This window comes from Lonchura striata, chromosome 1, assembly GCF_046129695.1.
Source record: "Lonchura striata isolate bLonStr1 chromosome 1, bLonStr1.mat, whole genome shotgun sequence".
Lineage (NCBI taxonomy): Eukaryota > Metazoa > Chordata > Aves > Passeriformes > Estrildidae > Lonchura > Lonchura striata.
In genome coordinates this window covers 72397288-72420219 of record NC_134603.1, presented here as the reverse complement: position 1 = coordinate 72420219, position 22932 = coordinate 72397288, and the positions used below count along the sequence as shown (strand labels likewise).

The 22932-nt window shown below is 37.2% G+C and overlaps 1 protein-coding gene across 7 annotated transcripts in view; it reads left to right on the top strand.

Moving 5' to 3' along the window:
* Positions 1 to 22932, top strand: part of CTNND2 (catenin delta 2) — a 641711-nt gene that overhangs the window by 312312 nt on the left and 306467 nt on the right. For all 7 annotated transcript variants that reach the window (XM_031503970.2, XM_031503967.2, XM_031503965.2 and 4 more), the window contains 2 exons: positions 19254 to 19288; positions 19766 to 19882. In XM_031503970.2, the coding sequence (XP_031359830.2) occupies positions 19254 to 19288; positions 19766 to 19882 (152 nt within the window). The remainder of the gene's footprint in view (positions 1 to 19253; positions 19289 to 19765; positions 19883 to 22932) is intronic.

Here is a 22932-nt window from a genome sequence, read left to right as displayed (position 1 = left end):
ATGGGACAATAATCAATTTGAGTTCTGAAACTTAAAAGAACCTGAGTTCCCGGACAGTGGGGTTCTGCTAAGATTCTTTTTAAAAATTTGTTTGTGGTTGTACTTTCTTTGGCAAATAGGAACATCACTTTCTGTCTTCTGAAAAATGTGTCTATGTTGTCTTCAAAATACTTTTAATTTAATTTCAAAAATAATGGTACAGTCTCCTTAATTAGGTCTCTGATTGTGATAGCAATCTGCAGGGGAGGAGGCATGCAAGATTAACTTACATGACATTTTATCCCATGTATGCATCCTCAAGTCTAGATTAAAATGAAGCCATATTGTTAAGCAGTGAGAGAGTGCTGTACCTGCTGGTGTCATCCTTCTATTCCAAAAGCAGGTGCATTTTATTTTCAGTAATTCCTTCTTATGTAAAGCCAGGTACATATTGGGTGGAACAGACAACACTTCAGCCAGGGGAACCACTGTGGTTAAGGGCTGAGGGCTGCACTTCAAGTTCACGGTTTACTTTCTCAACCAAGAAAGTTCATGCTTTCTCTGAGGCCACAGTGTTGCATGTAAAGGTTGAAGACAATGATCTTTTAGCATTTTTGTTATTTTACTTATTTTGCAGTTTTCATCATGTCTGGATTTAAATTCTGGTTTGTAATTTATCTGATCTTGGAAACATTGTCTTAAGGTAATCTAGAAATTGGTTTCATTTTCTCCCTGTTCCTTTACAAATCATGAGTATTTTTAAAATCACATTGAGATCCCAATATGCTTCGTCTTTTTGACATTCTGGTGTAAAACCAGTGTACAGTCAAGATTGCAGGGCACCTGTGGAAGTATCTGGTGCTAGCAGGGTCAACTAGAGCAGGTTTCTCAAGTTTGCATTCAGTGGGGGTTGGCTTCACAACTTCTTTGACGAACCTGTTCTGGTTATTAAATGTAAAACAATTTTCATCATGTTTTTAATGCATTTTCTTCAGTCTTAATTTGCGCTCATTGCCACTTGTCCTCTCAGTACCACTGAGAGGCCTGGCTCTTCTTTGCTCCCTTCCATCAGGTTCTTACATAAATTGGTAAGATCCCTCAAACCTTTCCTTCTTTAAAGGCTTTGTAGCATGCTCAGCCTTTCCTTGCGTGGCAGATACCGAAGTGCAGTTGTCATCATCGTGGCCTCTCACTGGACTCACTCCATGTTTCTGTACTTATGTCCTGGGGAGCCCAGAACTGTGCACAATGTGTGGCCTCACCCATGTGAGCAGAGGGGAAGGATCACCTCCCTCAGCCCTCAGCTCACTGGCAATGATTGTCTTAATAGAGCTCTGGGTCCTGTTGGCCACGTTTTACTGCAGTCACAGTGTTGGTTTGTGTGCTACTTATTACCCAGAGGACTTCTCTGCAAAGATTCTTTCTAGCTGGTTAGATGCCAGCCTGCACTGGTGGGATTGTTCCTCCTTAACCCCTTTTCAAATCTTGTGATGTTTCTGTCAGCCCATTTCTTCAGTCTGTTGAGATCTCTCTGATTCCCTGGTCTCCCAAACACTTCTCAAAATTTTGCTTCATGTCTAAACTTTCTGAGGCTGCACTCTGTCCTATTATCTACACAGTTAAATTATGATGCTCAAAATGCTCATCCCCACTCTGATAGAATTCAGTGGTACTTTCACCCAGCTGCCTTTCCCTTGTATTGCTGAAGAGGCAATATATGTTAGGGATATATGTATATATGTATACAAACAACAAAAGACCATTTCTTAATTTCTTGTAGCCTCACAAGGGGCTACAAAACGACTGTTCAAATGCAAAGGATATTGGACTTGGCAACTAAGGCAAGTCTAGTTATGAATACTATAGAAATTCAGGATTTTCAGATGCAAGGCCTCATTTTGACTTCATTTTGGGCACCAAATGTATTAATTTTGGGTCTGGCTCACTGAAAGGGAAATAACCTCTAGCACATGTTTCTGATTTTCACTATATACCTCTTCTACCTTACACATGTAACATCTCCTAAATTTACTGTTATCTGTATTCAGTCCTTAAGCACTATCTCATTCTGTTTAAACGTCTCTTTATGTATTGCTTTATCAAATTTTTAGGACATAATAATATGATGAAACTACTGCTGTGGTACCTAATCTGTATTCTATGTATGTCTATACATATTAGTTCACAATTTCAAAGTTCATACTTGATGGACAATAACTGTCTCCCTTGAAATATGTTATTTTTACCAGGAATATTGGTTTATTAGTTATTCATTTAAATAGGTTATATTTAAATGTTTCTGTAGTTTTGTTTAGGCTACAAAGTTCTTGGCCATAATTGTACTGACAGCTGTGGATCAAGTAATCCATTTGTATAAAAATCAAAGTATTACTCACAATATTAAAACTGAAAATTGATAAAATGGTGCAATAGGATTTAAACATGGAAGTCAGAGAAGGATAGAAAAAAATGTTTATGACTGGAATATTTATAAGGTTAAATTAATTTTAAATGTGATTCACACTGTGACGTGAGGAGTGAGCATAGCTTCATTAATTAAATAAATAAATAAGACAAAAATAAACCTCTTAGCTACTGACTGGGCCATATTCTAGTCTTATAGAATTATTCAAATATTTTTGCTGCTGTATGTCTAGAACTTGCTACATAGACATGGCCAGTTTGTAGGGGAAGTAGCTGTCTGACAGGTCTCATAGCCTGCGACTTCCATAGCCAGTGTGGCTGTCAAGTGGATCACCTGCTGGTGGCATGAGTGACACCAACAAGGTATGCTGACCCTGACTAGTCTGTTTGCCTGAGAAGTTGAGAGGAGTTTGTACTCCTAAGCATTTTAACCACGTTTAGTTTATCACTGAGCAGGAAGGTGTCTTGGTTTGACAAGACAGGAGTCTGTGGAGGAGGGCAAAAGCCTCCTGTGCAATGGAGAAGGTAAACCCCCTCCCTCCGAATTACCAGGATTTTTAAATTAAAAGGCTATCAGGCAAAGATATGGGAATGGGAGTAGCAATTCTTTACTAGGAGAAAACTAGATAACAATTTAAAAAGGCAAATGCAATTGGTACAAACAAAACCAGTGATAAAGTCCACAACCTGAGGATTCGGGGTGTTGGTAGCAGTCCGGTTGAAAAGACAGCTGCTCCTCTTGCAGTGGCTGATGAATTGCAGCTGAAATGGTGATCTTTAGAAGGGTATAGTTTTCTCTGAAGATCTGGTGGCAGTGGGGCCGGTCTTCCTCTGCACCGGGGCTGCCTCTGAGCTCCGCCGCCGCCGCCTCACCGCGCTCCAGCCGCTTCTCTGGGAATCTCGCCGAAGGAGCTGCTTCTCTTGGGAGTCCTGCCGAAGGAGCTGCTTCTCTGGGAAATCCCGCAAAGAGAGAGCTGCTTCATCTCCCCAAAAGGTACCCCTTTATACAATAAAAGAGTGCTTGGCTTCCCCCTCTGGGTGGAGCATCTCACAATTGGATGGTGTTACCTTACCAGCCCTGCAGTGAGTCAGTCAATGGCCCATTAACAAACCATTGCCTCTTCGGAGCAAACCATTGTTCTTGGAAGAGATAACAAACCTGCCCAACCTCCAACAGATGGCAAATAGAATACAAGTTTATCTTACAAACCAGGACAGAAGGAAATGGAAATGCACTTGAAATCAGTGTGATAGGCTCAAAAAAGTATAGTGGCAATAGTGGAGTGTCTGAGCTGTGGTCACCCTTGGCTGATGGCTCTGATACAGTAAGTTATACATGGGTGACATACACTGCAGTGGAGCAATATGGAATCTGAATGATGGGCATTCCTGCCGAGGCATTTAAGATATAAAATAAGACTGCGGCACTGGGGGATATAGAGAAAGAAGGCTGAATTCAGGGCAGGTGTAATCCACATCATCGTAGGGCCTGGCTTTTTAAGGACTCATTCAGGTGGTTAAGGCTTTCATAAAATAATGGGGCTGATATTGCAAATTTATTTGGATTAACAGAAAAGCTTGAGCCTCGTGGAAGAAAGTCAAAACTACAGAATAACTGTGTGGTCAGCTGCTCCCATAAAGCTGAATTTGACACACATAGTAATTATGTCAAGCATCCTGAACTAGTTATACACTGACAAGGAATTTTTTTTTTTTTTTTACAGAAGTAAGAGCTTGTTCTTTGCTCAAATGCACGCTTACAAAGGGCTTGAAGGAGAAAGGGGAAGGTGCCCATCTTATGTCAGATAGCACTTCACTTAGTTAATGCCACACTCTTACTTAGCAGGTTGTTCTGCAGCTGTGAGAAAGGTGGCCCTATCTGTCACATGCACATCTTGTATCAGCACTCTAAGGAGTGAATTTCCATTATATCAGGCTTCTGGTCACAAGTTTCGGTTGGTTTTCAGGTGATGCCACATATGTCTCATTGGCCTTGGCTGAAGAAGTTGTTGAAAGAATCCTTTACTTTCAAATACGTTTCTGAAAATGTAGCTCAGCCCTGAGAAAATGGTATCATGGCCTGCTGTTTCTGCTGTCCCAGTGACTCCAGGTTATACTTTCACAGTTTCAAAGCAAACATAGGGATTGCATTCACCTTCTCTTTTCCCTGTCTGCAATGCAATTTGAGATGGGATTTTAAATGCAGCCAGACCTTCTTACATAGGATGTCCTGATTAGGAGGACACTGACAAGAATACCAAGCACACTGTACAAGCCAGAACAAACCACCTGCTTTTTCTAAGCAGCATTGGCTCTGATTTTACAGGAAAATCTATGTGTTGAATCCAAGTACTGACATGTGCAAATATACCTGCTTTATATACTTGGAATCAAGTTACTTAATATACCAACATTTTTAATCTCATGTTTTATGGACAACCTCACTTGCAGAGTAATCTACCTTCTTCAACTCCTACTAATCTGCGTAAAATCTGAATCTGAAATCTGCTTAGGAAGAAATAAAAGGAGCCATTAAGTGTTTTCAATTAATATATTTATTCACTGGATAAATAGTATTTGAGATTCCATTGTGCTTGGTCTTGTCATAGGTTCCATTAATGCTATTGTAATAGGCAGGAGATGGGAGGAGATGAATAATTCTGAAAAAAAGGAAACACCAATATCTAAAAAAACCCACAAGTAATTAATGTTAAAGGTTTTCAGAAATACAGCTCTTTGAGTACAGGTGCTGGGTAGCTGCAACATTGAAGTTTTGTGTTGGAATGGAAAGGAATTAACTAGGCAGTCAGGCCACCCACCATGTGTACAAACACCATGTGCCATAGGAGTGTTTCCTCATGTAGATATACCAGGTAATCCTCAATCCTTTTCTCCTACTACTGGTGATGTGCTCACTCATGCACTTTGGTATTTCTAGATTCTGCCCAGCACCAGGTTAGCTCACCCTGTGAAAAGGCAGGTGAGGGTGCTGGCTGTCACACCAAGGTCACCTCTTGTCAGTGTCCCCAGCTCTGTGCTCTGCAGCTGCTTGGAGCTGACCTGGCACACGGGAGTCACTTGGTGATGGAGTGCAACCTGGATTCTTGTGTAGGTTCTTTGTGTATTACTTGTCAAAAGCACTTCTGCTCTTGTAAAGAGGACTTCATATGAATATGTCAATCTTGAGAAGGCAGCCTTTGCATGTAATATGGAAATCTTAAAGGTGTTATGGGCTCACAGTGCTGCAGAAGAATGTGTTTTTAAATTTTTCTTTTCTTCAGTGGTGAAAACAATGACTAGAAAAATAGGACAGAAAACTTTTGGCCACTATTAGCATGTATCACTGACATTTCACATGCAGTTTTTAGTAGTATTTAATTTTAGACAGAGGTCAAGAAGTCCAGTCTTATCTAATACCAAAGGACTGTTTTAATACATTTCAGGTACTGATCTTGCCTCATTTTCAAACTGCCTGAATTTGTCTTACATACTTCTGTGGAAAACTATATTCCCCCAAGACTGACTTTTGTGGAGTGCTGGGTTGTGTCTCACGTGCTCAGCTTCAGTTTAACACTTCCAATTGTCTCTTGTCTGGCTCTTTTTATGTGCAGTGTTTGAATCTTGTACTGTTTCCCACTTTCTTTTTGAAGCTATTAACTTGGCAATGTCATCTGATAATGGGTTAAATGTCCAGTGGAATTGCAGATGCAGATGTGTAAGATCTATTTTGCTTTTTTTTTTTTTTTTTTTTTTTTTTTTTTTTACTCCATGAAAGAAATTGTGCCCTGTGAAACCTTAATAAAATCAAGTGCATTTATTTCTTTTCCTTTTGTCTTATTAGCAATTTTTAATTTTGGAAACCAGCCTAGGCTTGAGTTGTTACTTTTGATTTTTTCCTCCTTTCTTAAACAGATACGGTCCTTTGTTATGTCTCTTTAGAAATTGCCATCCCCAGCTTGATGGAGTAACAAAATCTGTGATTACAACTGCTTATTTCACTTATGGACTGGACACAATATAGTTCATCATGGGACATAGAGTATACCATATTATTCAATTTCTCCTTACCAGTATCCTTGAGTAGAACACCATTCTTGTTGAAAACAGGCCAGATATAATTTTCTTCTCTGTATAGGTCATTTCTATTCTAGTCCATCCTAACAGCAAAGCTGTTTTATATTGAAGTCAAAACTATCCAGTTGTTGCACACAGGGTTGTATTGAACTATATTTCTCAACACAAGAAATTGTTGAAATTGAGATTCTTAGTATTTTATCAGTGGGTCTTTTCATGTTTTCTTTATAAACTTTTTGCTTACTCACTGTTTTTTTTAAAAAAAAAACAAACAAACAAAAAAACCCCAAACAAACAAACAAAAAAAAAAAGCATTAGGATCTGGATACAATTTTTAACAATGGAAGGCTAGGAATACATCCCAGCCAGCACTCATTGATCTGGCTTTGAGCAGAGCTTTTGCTACATGATGGGCAGTAAAAATTTGTCACTGCTCTTGACACTGACAGCTCTGAAGCTAACTTGCAAATACTGTTCTATCTCAAAATGGCCACAAAACTCGTTGCATTCTAAAGCAAAATTATTGTTTTCAACTCTTAGCTTTAGCATTTCTGCACTGTGAAAAATTAATTTTCTGAAGTCTATAACAGATTTTATGTGATTCATATTCAGAGAGAAAAAAATATTCCTTACTTTTCATATTAGCTCTGTTTTGCAGTGAGAAAAGATTTAGCTTTTTGATTGGACTATTTCCAAGATGCACTGAATAAGTAATAGAAAATCTCAATTTTACAATCAGCTTTTAAGTCTAGATTAAGATATTCAAAGAGAAAGAAGCTAAGAGAGTTAGTGAATGATGGCATAACTCAGTTGAAAATCCCTTGAAATTTAATTTAGGATAATTAAAGAAAACAAAGCTAAAATAAATACAAAGCTGGTAACTTCTATGTATATGTAGTATTTCTGAACATGGAACATGGTGATTTAGCTAAGGACAAAGAAAAAATATTACTTAGTGGCATGAGCTTTAGTGAAAACTAACTGGATTCTGGATCTAAGAGGCATGAGAAAGAAAGAATTGTAATTAATTGTTTTGAATAAGTGATGTTGAGGCATCCTAGAGAGAAATTTGCTTAGGTAGCCAAGAACTCAATTTTCTTATTGTTCAGTAACCTTTTCACCAAAACAAAGGACTTTCAAAGAATTGTATCTGTCAATGTAAAGCTCAGCTAGTTACTTGAGATCTGTGTTTCATTTCCCATGTCTGCTGTTTCAGTGGAGTCAGCAGAAAAAAAATAGTGCTTTTTTTTAACCAAATACAGTTTAACATTTTTCTGTGTAATTGTGCAGACTTTACAGAAAATAAAGTCCTGTGCACAGGATGAGGACCACTGCCTTGTCTTAATACTTTAAAATTTTACAACTTTCAAATTTGGAGTGCTTTGATGACTGCAGTAGGTAGAATTTTGTTTTATCAACCAAGCTATCTCAGCAATTGAATTATTTTATTAGAAGGTTCTTAGATATTAACTCAGTGCTACCATAAGTGACAGACTAATTGGTCTCTTAAATATTTACAAGTGATAAAAGCATATAGATAAGCCTCCTGTATTTTTTTTTCAATGCAACATGAATCTGTAATATTTGGGAATATCATCACTTCTTTAGTATTTGCCACATTTGCGTTGGAAAAAATTGCAATAAATAAGTAATAGGCGGCTTTCACTACTTGTCCAATTTACACTCTGCTTTGGTCTCCCCATTTTGTGGAGAGAAAGATGGTCTTTTTTTGCAGCTTGACGGAACAATATTTTGGAATTCAAGGGTATGTTTTTGTTTTCATGAGTATTGGTAAGATTGCCCAAAACAGGCCAGAAGTGTTAGGAAAAAAATCGTAATTCAGCTGCAGTAATATCAGCTGCATGGTAATAGGTGCAGACAGGGAATTTGGTACTTGCTTCAGTGCAGACAGTGAGTAATAGAGGGGTTGTAAAAAAGCAAAAAAGAACAAAGAAGTTGTGTGCAGAATTTCCAAAGTTGTTTTTGGATCTGGTCAGACTTTTAGTCCAACTCTGGCTACTAGAGTACATCCCTTAATTGTTCACCTGGTTGACAGACCTTTGGGACTGGATCAGGACATAAAGTTCTGTTGCAAAACAATTGCAACAGAAGTAGTTCAGTATTGAAATGTGTAGGTTATATAGAAAATTAAAAGATTCAATATTTAACTATCTTGTGAGACTTCACATTATGGATGTAAAAAATATATGAGTAGAAAAGTGATTTCATCCTTTTGTCAACAAAACAAAATTTCAAAGGATTGGTTTAGTTGTCTAGTAAGTACAGCATACTTCTTACATATGTCTTTGGTAAATGTTTGACCTATGAACCTGGTTTTACTTGTGTCATGTCTCCTGCATTGTATTTATTCTGGTAGGCAATGAATAATGGAAGAAATATTATTTTCATAGGGAACTGATTCTTGGTTTCCCCTCTGCACCTTAGTGGTGGAAAAAGCCAGAATAAAAAGACTCTGTGCTTACAGCAATGCTCCCAATCTGTCCAAAGGTTACATTTGCTTTTTGTCAGTTTACATTAATATAATTTTAGTCATTTTCAGTAACAAATGTGTGATTAAAGGTTATCCATATAGCTAAATAGCTGTTATTACCATGTGCCATTTTAGTTATTTGGGTAATTTGACAACTCTATATACAAACAGACAGTTTACAAATAAGAGCTTTCACTCCTGTTGTTAAAATTATAAACCAATAGCAATTTTTCATGGGTTGATCCAGCTGCTTATCACCCACCTAACAGACCCAATTACCTTTACATTCATCTAACATTTTAGGTTAGAAAGTATTTTTCTGTTGCCTTTATGTTCATCCACTGAAATGTAAATGTACCACTCATCAGTTGTTACATACGTTATTCTTGGTACTGGCCGCTTCTAGAAAACTCCATTGCCTGGTAGTTTTGGTGGTATCAGTTATGTGTGGATACTGCTCTGTAACAATCATCAGTTTGCCAGCATCACAGATTAAGGTTATTTCAAATACAAAACTGGAGGCACCATCCTGGGTTGTCTTTCAGTTCCTTGAAGCTGGAACTAATACCAGCTCTTTCTAATAAACTTACCAACCAACCTTCTAAGAGCAGAGTGAGTATAGATTTGACACCTCAACTCAGTTTGCATGGGATTGGCTGCTTCCATGATATTTTAATACCTTTTTTTAAATTCCATCAAAAATTTTAGTGACCAGCTTGAACTTGTTTGGCCTTGTCCCATATGTGGTTCCTATGACTATTTCTTTTTCTCCTGTTCATCAGACTTGCTAAATTATAAAAGCCAGGTGTTCTCCACTCATCTAAATTCACCAAACTCTTCTAATTTCACCTTTTATCAGTCTTTATTTTCTCTATTAAAAAAAGATAATTAACTGAACAAATGCTGAACAGCAGAATACTGATGGGGTCGCCCACATTCCTTGCTACATTATATCCAGGACAGTACTTTGAAAGTAGCCCAGCTTTAAGTGGGGACTGGACCAAATGTTGCCAAATTCTCCTGTAAAAAAAGATCAACAAAAATCTTTCCTGCTTCCAGCAGAATCTGCTTCTGTTTCATGGGAGTGTTTCATGTTCATACGTCTGGTGGAGAATATGGAAACAAAAGACAACCTATAAGGTATAGGTGACCACTATGCAGTCTCTTCAGTTCCAAATTCAGACACTATATTGACATTGAGACTATTCTTTGTTAGTTACAGGGGCTTTCTGACCACTGTGGAGTCACAGTTGGAGTTTGCTTCTTGGCTCCAACAGGCATAAGCTGCAGGGAAGGAAGTAGCTAAATAAAAAGAAGAAACATCCTAGTTCTGTATTTTCTTCTGTAGAGGAGAAAAGGAATGCAGAAAAAAGGAAAGAATTGTTTACAACAAAAGAGGAGAAGGTGAGGAGCCCTGTGAAGGGAGGTTTCTTGGAAGCACCTGAGTGAAGCTAATGTGAAGAGGCTGTAAGGGAAAAGAACTGGGAAGAGCTGTGATGTGTGATTTCACACAGTGACAAGCTTTGTCTGTGTGTATTGGGAATTTCCTGCATGGAATACACTTTCTTCAAGGTAGAGGCCATCTGGCTTCTGTCTGCTTTATTTCCCTAAGGAAGTGCTGAATTTAAAATGAGTCATCCCCTCAAAACATCGAGAAAATCCCTTTCTATTATTTACCAAGGACAACACAGAACAAATATTGTAGCTGAAATAGTAATATAAAGTGTGATCATACTTTACATAATTTACCTAAAACAATGGTCAGCATGAGACTTTCGACTTGATCTTCATGTTAAGGATTATCTCTTCTGTAGAAGAGATATCTTTGTGCAATTTGTTGGTTTTGAGAAGATGAGGAGCTTCATGTTACTAGTGCTGTGTCTTTTTTACCTGCTCTAGCAGTTAGCTGTCCCTAGGAAAAAAAATATTGCAATATCTTCATTTACAGAAGTAGGTTTCCTTTAAGGAATTTCATTTACATTACACCATATTTATTTGGATATGAATGTTACAGTACCAAGGGCCAGAACCAAAAATACACTGAAAAAATGTGTTGTATTTCTTATTTTTAGGTGATTGTCTCCACGCATCCATGATTTGAGTTAACACTCAAACCACAGTGCTCATACAATGAGAAGGGATCTATGTGCCTCAGAAAAAAATCGATCTCATATTCACTGAATGTTTCTTACCCAGCATCAAAACACAGGTTGTTTCAGGCACCTTACAAGAAATTCACTCTCAATCCTTGTTCTTCAATACCTTTTTCTGCTCTACTGGGAAAATACCTTTTCCTCAGTGCTACTGTCTGCACATTTTCCCTGAAGGCATCTTTCAAAACTTGGTGTCAAGGAAATGTAGCTGTGGTGGTGTCTTTTATAATGGAGTTTCTTAACCAAAATAATGTATTGTTTCCTGTAGAGAACAGAGGTTTCAATAAGAAAGACAGGGAATAGTCCAATAGTTACAATGAACTTAGGCACTGCTTTGATTTCTCACAAAATATTATAATTGAATCCATCACATTGTGCATGAGTGCTTTAATAGCTGAACTTTTGGAATAAGAGGGAGAAGGGAATGAAGAAACTGGACCTCACTTTATCTTTTAGGTCATGGTACTGTTTTCTTTAAAGCATGGCAACCACTATCCTACTTTTTATGCAATGTTGTCAATAAAGCATGCTTGAAGAACACAGTTTTATGGGTACTGTTAGTCTGTGGTGTGATTTAGGCACCAGACTGCTCTGTTGCCTTAGGGCAGAGATGATTCTATCTCTCCACTATTGATTTCTCTAATTTGCCATTTCTAATTCTATTTTAGATGCTTGTTGGGTTTGGATCAGATCCAAATACCATCACTGGGACTGAAGGACTATCACAGTACACTGCTATCTAAACTGCTCTGCTGTGTAGAAGCGGCAAAATTTAAAATTTAAGATTCAGACTGGGCATGAAGAAGCATTTCTTTAACAAGAGGGTGGCCAAATACTGGAGCAAGCTCCTAGAGAGGTGGTTGAGGCCCCAAAACTGTCAGTGTTTAAGAAGCTTTTGGACAACAACCTTAATAACCTGCTGTATAGCCCTCAGTCTGCCCTGAAATGGTCAGGTATTTGCACTCAGTGGTCATTGTAAGTCCCTTGCAATTGAAATATTCTAATTCTATTCTCGTCTAAATGTGTTCCTGTGTAGCTATGTTCAGTTTGGGAAATGAGCTCTTTTCTCAAATAAAAATAGATTTGAAGAAAAACCAGAATAACTAACAGTATTAGCAGAAATCCAGCCTTGAGTTAATTCCTTCTTTTTGTGTACCATCATCCTTTTTCTTAATTAATTAATAATGGGAAATTAAAAAATTAAGTAATTTGGTTTGATTTTGGCTTCTCTAAATAAGAACAGAAGAGTGGCTGTATTGATTCAGAACTGGGGTCTATCTAGCCCAGTATCCTGTCTGGAATGCAGAAGGGCATGAAAGGGATATCAGGGGAAGAGTGAGAACAGGGCAATCACATGGTACTTGTTTCCCTAATGTTGTTATTGTGTCCAAATTTAAAGTTAAATAAATACACGAAGTACCTATTGCACTCTAAATTCTTTTCCTTAGAACAAACAGCAGAGCTTTGAAGGCTTCCACTCTGAAGGAATTCTCTGTGTTCACTGTCATGCCAGGTCTGTCTGCAGAACTGAAGCTAAAGGAAACTGGCTAGTTGCAAGTGTAGTACCAAGTGTTCTCTCCCTAGGTGGCCAAGTTCATTCAAAACTGAAGTAAATAGGTTTTCGGGGTTGGTCTGTGTGAAATTAATTCAGTAACAAAATAAAATTTACCATAATTGATGCTCTTGTAGACCATTTCAGGAGTGATGATCAAAAGCTACAAGAAAACAGTTTGTGTTATTCTTTGTCCATTAAATAACAGCCTCTGGCACTTGCTTTGCAAGCCTTTAAGCAGTGCACTGTATGGAATGCAAGGCTGCTGGTGCCTTTCCATGCATGCTGTGTATTTAAACAGCGTTCTTAGTGCTATAGCACCTGAACTTTAAATCATATTTAAATAAGAAGAAACAGAATGATTTTATGAAGGACAATCAGCATAAGGAAATTGAATATAAATAGGACTGGAGCAGATTAAAACTTGTTTTTAAAGGCAAATCATGTCTGCAAATTTCTGCAAGTACTAAATGTAGAGGAAAACATTGATTTTTGAGACCTGTTTGGAAATTTGGCTGCAAATATTTCCCTGCATCATTGGAAAGAAGGACAAAACTTTACCAGCACAGCCACAAAGTTCTGCTATTGATTTCATAAAACCTAGGAAATAACAATAATTTTTCTGTGAAAAAAAATTAGACCATTTTCTTTCCCTGCAGGAACTTGAAGCAAGGCTGTTCTAATAAAGGTGGGAATTAACTACCTGAATGGCTTCCTGGCATCTACAGCTAAGAACTTTGTCATAATTTTAAAAGTCAGTTTGAAATTTCCAACGTACAAGACAGCAGCCGTCAGTAAAATATGTGTGGATTTTTGGGGGTGTTGTTTATTTATTTTGGTTTGTTGGACTTTTTTTTTTTTTTTTACATTTTCCAGGATCATTGTAGGAAATTGTATGAGGTTTGTTGGAACATCAAAAAAAAGGACTTCTTGATAGGGTAGCCAAGTTGATACCATAGCTGACTAATAGAGTGCTGCTATTCGATATTTGAGAAAGCCTACAGTGTCACATTTATAGAGGTGAAGGGAGTGACTACCAGTATCATAGATTTTAATGTTTTTTTAAATCAGCCTCAAAACCCAAAAGTTGCTCTTGAGGATTGTTTTTTGCTATGGCAATTAATTGAAGGGCTAGTACTTTTTTTCAGCTTCATAAAATTTGTTCTTATGTTGTTTGGTTTTTTTCCCCCACCAGATAGTCGATACTAAAAGTTGTTTACTATTATGCAGATAACCTGAAATGTACTGCTGATTTAAAATCTACTTTTCCTTTGCTTTAGATGGAATATTAATTTTTCAGCCTCTTTGCTTTTTGTGAAATGCTTCTGGATCTTTTTTCTTCCACCTTCCACAACAAAAAACAATTAAAAAATCAGGGAGACAGTATCTGCCTGTAATTATATACTACAATGTTTTTGTAGCTCCATTGTAGATATAATTTAAAAGATCAGGTGCTGGTACAACTCCTTGTAAAATCCTTTCATAGCTTTTCTACAGTAGTGTTATATATAATTTCATTAATTGTTTTAGATATAATTTCATGAATTGTTTTAGAAGACAAGAAAAATATTTTGGTGTAGCAGATAGATACAGCACTTTTTAAAAAAATGAGTGACAACTGTAAGTAAATGACTTCACACAAAGGAGAGGCACACAAACATTTCTTGGATAATTAGAGGAATACAAAAGTGTGAATTTGCCCTGTCAGCCTGTATGCAGGCTCAGTGATAAAGCAAGGCATGTGCCAGAAACAGTGAATGAACGAAAACCTACCTCCCTTCCCAACAAGAAGTGAGACTGCTGTGGTGTTCTTCTGGGTAGCAGCAAGGCAATGAATGCTTTGGCCTGCTGTGCCTGTGCACTGGTGTATTTTGGTGCATGTGATAAGAACAATGAATTTCTGCAGGCTTCATAGTAAATATTATTGCTGGAGAAGTGTGTACAGGGCAGTGGAGCTCCTCCTTGCACTGAATGGTTCTAAACCTATCAACGCATTCCTCTGAAGCAGGCCTGGTCTCACATTAGGCCATGTAATATCTAAAACTAAACCCAAGTGATGCTGCAAGTACTGCTGTGGCAATGAGCAAAATGTGTCTTGGGCTGGAGTTTGGTGTAACTTACCTTTGCCTGTCGTTGTTCCTGATGCCAGTGCCACAGGCCCACATCCACCTTCTAGGAGTTCAGCTGAGACCAAGGTGCCCTTGCTGCTTCCCAGCACCTGCTTTGGAAGTGAATCTTTGGGTGTTTGTATAGGCCCTAATAGCAACACAGTCTGAGGATGTCTCAGGCAGCTTTTCTTCTGCCATAGTATTGAATAGCATTCCCCACCTCTGGGTTACCTCCCTTGAGGATATGACTGCTTTTATAGAAATATGGCTGGTGAATGTTGTCCAGGAAAGTATTATTTTGGTGTCATATGGAGCATTCACTGCTACACCACCAAAACTGGTTTTGACTCCTGTAAATTGCTGGGAGTAATTCTGTAACTCACCTTGCTGTGCAAGTGCTGGCTGATCTTATCATGGTGAATTCTTATCAAGTCCATCATGAAGGGGCACCCACTTCTTGTTGAACTTGACTTGAGACACAGGGAAAAATGAAGGTTCCCTAAAGGCTGGTTTGTTGTGTGTTTATGGACAAAATGTAGGTCAGTCTGGGATTTTTCTTTTTGTGCCTGACAAGGGATAAACTTGATGTAAGAGCTGCTGGTAATAGACATCCTCAGCTGGCTGCAGAAGATTGCATTTTTGCAATGCTCTGTGCTGCTGCTGTTCCCTCACTGTGCAGAGGCAGGTAGAGCTCCCCAGGTGATGCTCCCCAAAGTGAGCTCCCTGCAGCATGCTGTGCTCATTTGCCTTTCACCCTCCCCATATGCAAGGTCACACACAGAGGGTTCTCACTGCTATGGTGCTTTTATGGCATGTGTGCAGAAATGGGAACGTGTGAGTTCAGCTGGAATCAAGATGACTGCTCTGTGGACTTACTTTGTTCATTCTTGCCTAGGGAGGTAAAACATTTTTACTGGAATATTTCCTTTCCTAGGTAGTTATTAAAGGTAAAACATCCATTAAAGCTAGTGCATCCTTACAGAAGATAAATTCATTAGCTTAAACTTTAACATCAAGAGCTAAACATATAACAGTATTCTTCATTTGTTTAGTCAAGTGTTTTTTTGTTCATTTGTTTGGGGTTTAGCATTGTCTTCTCATTCTTAAATTATTCAGCTTCCTTGTGATTTTCCTTCAATACATTGAATTTTCCAAAGACAATATATGCATAGAAGAATCAAGTTTTGCATAGCTGAATAGTAATGGAGGATTCTTTCTGTAAGTCAGGTAGAATTAAGTAGAGCAGTAGTCTTATTTGTACCTAGAACATTTGAAATATACACAGGATGCAATGACTACCAAAAATAAAAGAAGAATAAATAAATCACAATTATTCTTATGAGTTTTGGTGAAGGGGTGTAGTAATTCTATCTGCTTGAGTTCTCAGGTCGTCATTTTTTATGCCAGGATTTTCTAATGCTATACTGATATAGTTCTGGTTAAAATCCCTTCCTCAAACTCTGAAGGTGGGGCTCAAGTTACCATAGCTCAGAACAGCTTCATAAAGAATTTTATTGCTCATCTTCCTCAGTAAAAGACACTAACATTTGCAAACTTACATAATGAGGCACAGGAATATTCAGAAAAGTGGTTTGCTAATGCATTTTTTTCTTTAGAAAGAAAAATGAAGCAAAATACGTTTTGCTGAACATGCTGAAAATTTTATTAAGACAATACTACTGTTAAATATTGGGTTTTTGTCTTTTCATGTATTTGACGTAACTATACAGTCAATTGAACTGATCTCTTGCAGCTGGGAAACACCTGAAAGAAAAGGACAGAAAAGTGTTCCCTTTTATTCACTCAAGCAGATTTGTGTGACAAATCACACGACTCAAGCAGTTGTGTGATAGTCTAAAAGTTTCCTGCACAAACAAGTCAGGTTGCTTTAGTCAGGAATCTTTTTCAGACCAAAAACAGGGGAAGCTCAGTTAAAAAAGGGGGAAAAGGAAAAATAAAGAGTATTTAGATTAAAACTATGGCAAATTCTAATAAAGTTTTCTAGTGAAATCTTTTAAATGTTTGTTTGCAAGGCTCTGGCACTGGATTGCACCCAAGAAATGGCAGCTTCAATGTCCAGCTATACTGGATTGTTAAAAGCTAAAGAACATGAATTTAACTAAAGAAAACAGCACTCTTTCTATACCAGAATATACTGATTTCTTTGTAGGAACAAATAAAACTTTAATAGGGAATCATAATATCTTTTATGTCGGAAAAGACCTTTGTGACCATTGAGGTCAAGCATTAATCCAGCACTGCCAAGTCAACTACTAAACCATGTCCCCTTGTGTCACACCTATGCATGTTTTAAAACACCTTCAGGGATGGGGACTCACCACTGCCCTGCTCCGCCTGGTTCATGTTCCACATGTTGAATAAGACAGTAGCATTAGGATAAAAATTCTGATGATGGATCATGACTCTATGCCATCATGACTCTAAATGTGACATTATTTATTGAAAGACTATTACTGTACTGGTGAGGAGAAAATGACTAAAATTGGAAAAGTCAAAATGTAGTGAAAATTCATTGTGATCCTGAGATTTATATGTATACTGTACAGTGTTTCTGTGGAAGTCAGGTAAGTGATATTGGGGATTACTGCAAATCAGCCACAAGTGATTCATTGAACATAATGACCTTTGTTACATTTTGTACAAGTTTGCTACTTAAAAAGGACTAGGCTTGAATTCCTGTAAGTGGCTATTCACTCTTTATGCATGAGTTTGATTTTCTTTTCTGACTTATTTGGATGAGGTGGCATAGGCTTTCACATCATCATGTCCTTGCCACCAATGTCTAGTAATTCATTCTGCCAGGAAGAATGCCACCTGAGATATTATTTTTTTCTGGCTGGTGAGGTGATATCTATCACTAAGAAATCTGGATACTGGAAGAAGGACTCTAGAGTGGAAAGTAGTATATTACTTATTATGGATTCTGCTAATTACAGAAAGGAAGATTGCTCTCAAGTCCCAGTGTTTCAGATGAAGCTGCAGTTATTTAGTAAATCTGAAAATCAGAAAAAAGGAATGTAAAATTGGAAAAAGTGTTATTTCAAAAAGAGTCACTGTCCCTAGTCACTACTAGGACTTCCTTTCAAAAGGTAATTTAAATAATTTCATCCAGTTCAGCATTTTGCAATGATTATTGTTTGAGGACTCTGGCAACACTTCTCTTCAATATTGTTAATTTCAGTGGACTTGAATGCAAGAGTTTTAGTTCACTATCTCATCAAAGGACTGTCTTCTTAATCTATAACATCTCATTACAGTGAGTCAATATAAACCATAAGTTGTATAAGGAAATTTATGATGATGTATACATTTGAACTTTCCAGGTTAACATTTATTATGCCAGGTAGAAATTAAAAGTCCTTTTAGAACTGTTAGACAATAATTATTTTTTCTTTTTTAAACACTTGAAAAACTGGTAAATAATTTACACAAGTTCTTTACTGTAAAAATAAACATCCACAAGAAAATACTTGATTTCATTTACATTACTGTTGTTCAGAACATAGATAGTAGGAGGTATACTGATATATTCATAAATGATCAAGGATCTGTTGGGAAAAGGGAAAATAATTAGAGATTTAAATCACGTAATGTACAGAACAATCTTTCAGTCATGGGTGTAATAATCAGTTCACTGTTATCAAAAGAATAGGTAGAACCAAGTAACTTCAATCCTTTTTATATTCTTGCCATGTGAGAAAGACGTATATTGAAGCATAAACAGAACATGCCTTGGAGTAAAGTGTAGTCATTGCCTAACTGAATATACAATTTATTTTATCATTCATTTGAATTAATCTTTCATTTTATTGGAAAAAAAAAAAACAACAAACCCTACCTAACCCATCCTCTAGTGTGCATGCTCATTATTTTAAAATTAAGACCTTCTGTTGCTTGAGTGCTTGTACATAGAAGCACAAACACATCTAAATTTTCTCTCCTGTGTAGGCCAATTGAATTAACTTAGCTGCACATTTGAATAATATAAAAATGCACATGATGATCAGTAGAACCAGGACTCATACTCATAATTTCTTGCAGAAATCACATGTAACTATTCACTTGAGAAAGCAATTTACAATTTTATTGATAAACATGGAGAGTCAGACAAATGGAAGGATCCAAAAAGTTGAAGAATGCTAATGTTTTTGCTTTGAAATAGTGTAGTTTGTATATCAAGACCAAGAAGCCAATTTCTATATGTATGATTCAGATTGCTTGAGGAAGAAATAAAGATGCTACCCTCCAGCTGGATGAATGCTGTAATTAATTTAAGTAATTAAGTAATTAATTTAAAATACATATAAAATTATGTACTCAAATAAGGTTTTATTCTTAAGTGTGTTCTTCTCTTAAATCAGTTCATTAAGAATAGATTTATATCTGAATATTCATGGCACAGTACAAACCAGTTTGATTAAAAATAATTACTTTTTTCTTTCTGTTTCCAGTTCAACAGAAGAGCAGTTTCACTGGCAAACACAAGGTAATATACCTATCTATATGTATGTATTACATTCTCTCCCAGAAAGATAATTTTTACCTAAAGAAGATGGAAGGGACAAGCACATTGATATATGTGGAGGTTTTTTTGTTTTTTTTCTCATTGCTAGTGTGTGAAAACTGTACTTAAAAAGTGACAAGATTTGGCAAAAGTTGTTAGGGTTGACAAAAAGTACACTGAAACTAATGCAGAGTTTTGAGAAGGGGCATTGCTAAATATTTCTCTGGCTTTTTTTACTACTAGACCTAAATAGTCTCATTTTGCTTGTATTAATCCATGGCCACGCTTTCAAAGGATGGCACAATTTTTAGTATGGCCATGTCCTGGGAGTGTGTGGCCTCCATTCCTTCATCAGCTGTGAATGCTTAGTTGCATACAACTGGTTTTAGCTTTTGTCTTGTAAATGGCTTTACCTTTTTGCCCTTCTTTTATGTTTTTATGTTGTTAATGTCATTACAGATGGTCAGAAGGATATAGAAGATGAACTCACCACTGGTCTGGAGCTGGTGGACTCCTGTATTAGATCGCTGCAGGAATCAGGGATACTCGACCCACAGGACTATTCAGCCAGTGAAAGTAAGTTGCTAGAAATGTTTTCTAGAATCCAAAACTTTTATGCTTTGAAATTGAATGCATGTCTGTAAGTGCTGCTAGTTTTTTTGGGAAAAAACAAGCACTTGAAATATATTTTAAAGGAAAATATTTTCTAATTGCAATGCTGCTGTACTATACTATAAGGTCATGTTACAAAACTTCAGCATCACCTCCATAAAAACAACATTCAAACAGCCCTTTTTCACTATCAAAAGGTAATAAAATGAAACATACTGGGTGGCTGTGGAGAAGTCTGATGTCTGATTGTAACCACTTTGCCAGGTAGCTGGTAACACCTTACAACTAAAACTTTCTTGTGGATACACAGATAGAAATAAGTGAACTTAAAGATGATGCGCAGAATAGCAGCTGGAGCAAGAAAGATGAAGTCTTTTCTCCAAGGTTGGCTGACTGGTCACTTACCAGCCATTCTGTCTGCAGAGCTGTGCAGTGAGTGGATAGATTGTTGGCTAGAAGCAGCCAGAAATTGGCTTAAGAGATGGAAACTAAGAAAAATGGTAGAGAAAGATAAAGATAGTACATGGAGTGAAGTCTGTGTATATGAAGAAAACTAATACTAAAGACATTTCTAGGGAGAATCACAATAATCTAAAATATAAATAGGAATGCAGGTAGAAAGACGAATGTAGAAGAAAGTAGATAGAAGACTAAAGAACATGGGCAAATGGAAAACAGTGATGGAGAAGAGGAGCAATAGACATAGATTTGTAGAGGATCATCAGGAGAGGATCCAAGGTTCGTTGAAGCAGGAGATCCATACAGAATATTGAAAGCTGAGTTTTCTTGGCTGGATGATCTGTTTGTGGGAGCAAGGGTTAGGTGCAAAGACAGGGAACAACAGGGTGATGAGAATGACAGCCAAGAAAAGGAAAAGTGGTATCATTATGGACAGGATAGAAGCTGTCCCTAAGAAACATAGGTTTGGAGAGAACAGGCAGGTGCATGTGCTTACAAGGAAGCAGGCTTCACCACAGAGCTGCATGCTTGATCATCTGCATTGTCAGGAAATATTTATAAAGCCTTTTGTCACAGTGCCCTTATTCCTCTGCTCTGAGCTTAGTTGTAATAAAACTAGATTGCTGTTTGCCATTTATGGGTTTCATTAAGAATCAGATCTATATGCCAGAGCTAACAGTTGCAGCTCTGCTAATCACTCATAAATACAATTAGGATGTCATATACTGTTTTTTTGTTTTTTTGGTTTTTTTTCTGGTATGGGGGGTCTTTTTTGAATTTCAAGTAAAATGTTGCAAGCACATCAGACAGGTAAAATGTTACTGTGTTTTAAACATCAAAAGTACAAAAATCAAGATTGTCTGTACATCATAATTTAAATTTCTTATGAATGCATTAGAAAACAGTTATTATCATGCCCTATTTTGTACATTTTCTGTCCATGCCTCATTTACCCCAAAGAGAGGCTCAAATTGCAACAGCACACTAGAGGGGAGAATGCTTCTGACATCTGTAAGCAACAAGTAGAACACACATGCACAATGAAAACAAAAGTCTCATATTTACGTAAAATTTTATTCTGTCCCTCCTTTGTATTCTAAAGCTTTCCGATTATAGTTGTGAAATCATTTAAAGTATTTTCTGCTGATACATAGTTTTGAGTGTTCCCAGTTAGGTGTGCTGAGAAGAAACCGCTGTAACAGAACCCTGTGGGAGCACAATCTCAAATATTTGAAGCATGATACAAAAAGGAAGTTTAAAGCCCACTCTGTAATGTCTCAAACATAGTATTTGCATTTCCTAGACACTATAGTTCTTAATACTTTCAATCTTGAAATAGGAAATTAGTTCTATATAAATGTCTCACTTTACAGGTATTCCAAAAATCACCATTTGTGATGTATCTGAAGTAAACGTTGAGTGCTGTAGAATTATCTACCAGGGTGCTACTTTTTTTTTCCTTTGTATTAAACATTCTTCAGTGGAGACCTGACATGATGCAGTAAAAACCATTTTGCATTGTGTGCACTGGCCATAAGGCAAAGAAGGAGGGGAAGAGCAATGACTCAGAAAAGGAGACTTGGTCTGGCATTTTCTAACTTTTGAGCTCCCAGTTTGACAATTTTACTTATGTTTACTTCTCTGCAATTTGACTGCAAAACTGTATTTTAAGTAACAAGACTGACTCTGAGGAAAGCATTTCCTGCCTGCCATGCCTTTGAAACAGATTTTTTTAAATCATCATATGAAAGCCTGCCCAGTGATATGACCACAGCTTCCTTTTCTGAACTGTGTGCATCTAGTCTAATGACTTCATCTATCAGTAGCCCTGCCTTTGTAGAGGATTAGTGTGTCTCTACTCAGAATCTTTACAATTTGGTTTCACACACTCTGATTTTCTCAGACTTAGTTTTAAAAAGTCGTCACATAGTGACACAGTGAGCTGTTATAATACTCTAAATCCCAAACATCACTTCACATGTGCTATTCCTTTAGGAGCAAATAAAAGCCAGGAAAAAAAGGCTAATAGGACAAGTCACATGAAAGGGTTTTACACAGGAGGGGCTCTGTATTGCTAATAGAGATGCTCTAATTATCTCTATTGAGTGTGAATCAGCAACTGTGAAAAACCTTAAGTATATAAAACTTCTTTCTTTGGTTAAATGAAAGCAGTATGATCACTGGTTTTAAAGTAATTATTATCAGACAAGCAGATTCGTAACTGCAGCAAGCTCTCATACAAGCTTCCTGTGGTGGAGCTGACCCTGGGACAAGGTTATATGCAGCCAAGGGGTGCTCCTGCACCATTGCCCACCTCTTTCTTCTGTCCCAACTCAGTTTTTTGTTGTGTTCCTCAAACCATGTGCTTCCAGCTACAATTGACAGACAAAAAGTCAGGAAATTTCCAGAATTATGCAAGAAACTGCATCTGACTGGAACCCTGAGCCTGCATCTCTATGGCCCAGTTCCCCATACTGCAGTGATTTCTCATTATCTCTGTGTAGCTCTAGATCTGTCAAGACTATGTCACTCCAGTTTACATCAAACATGTCATA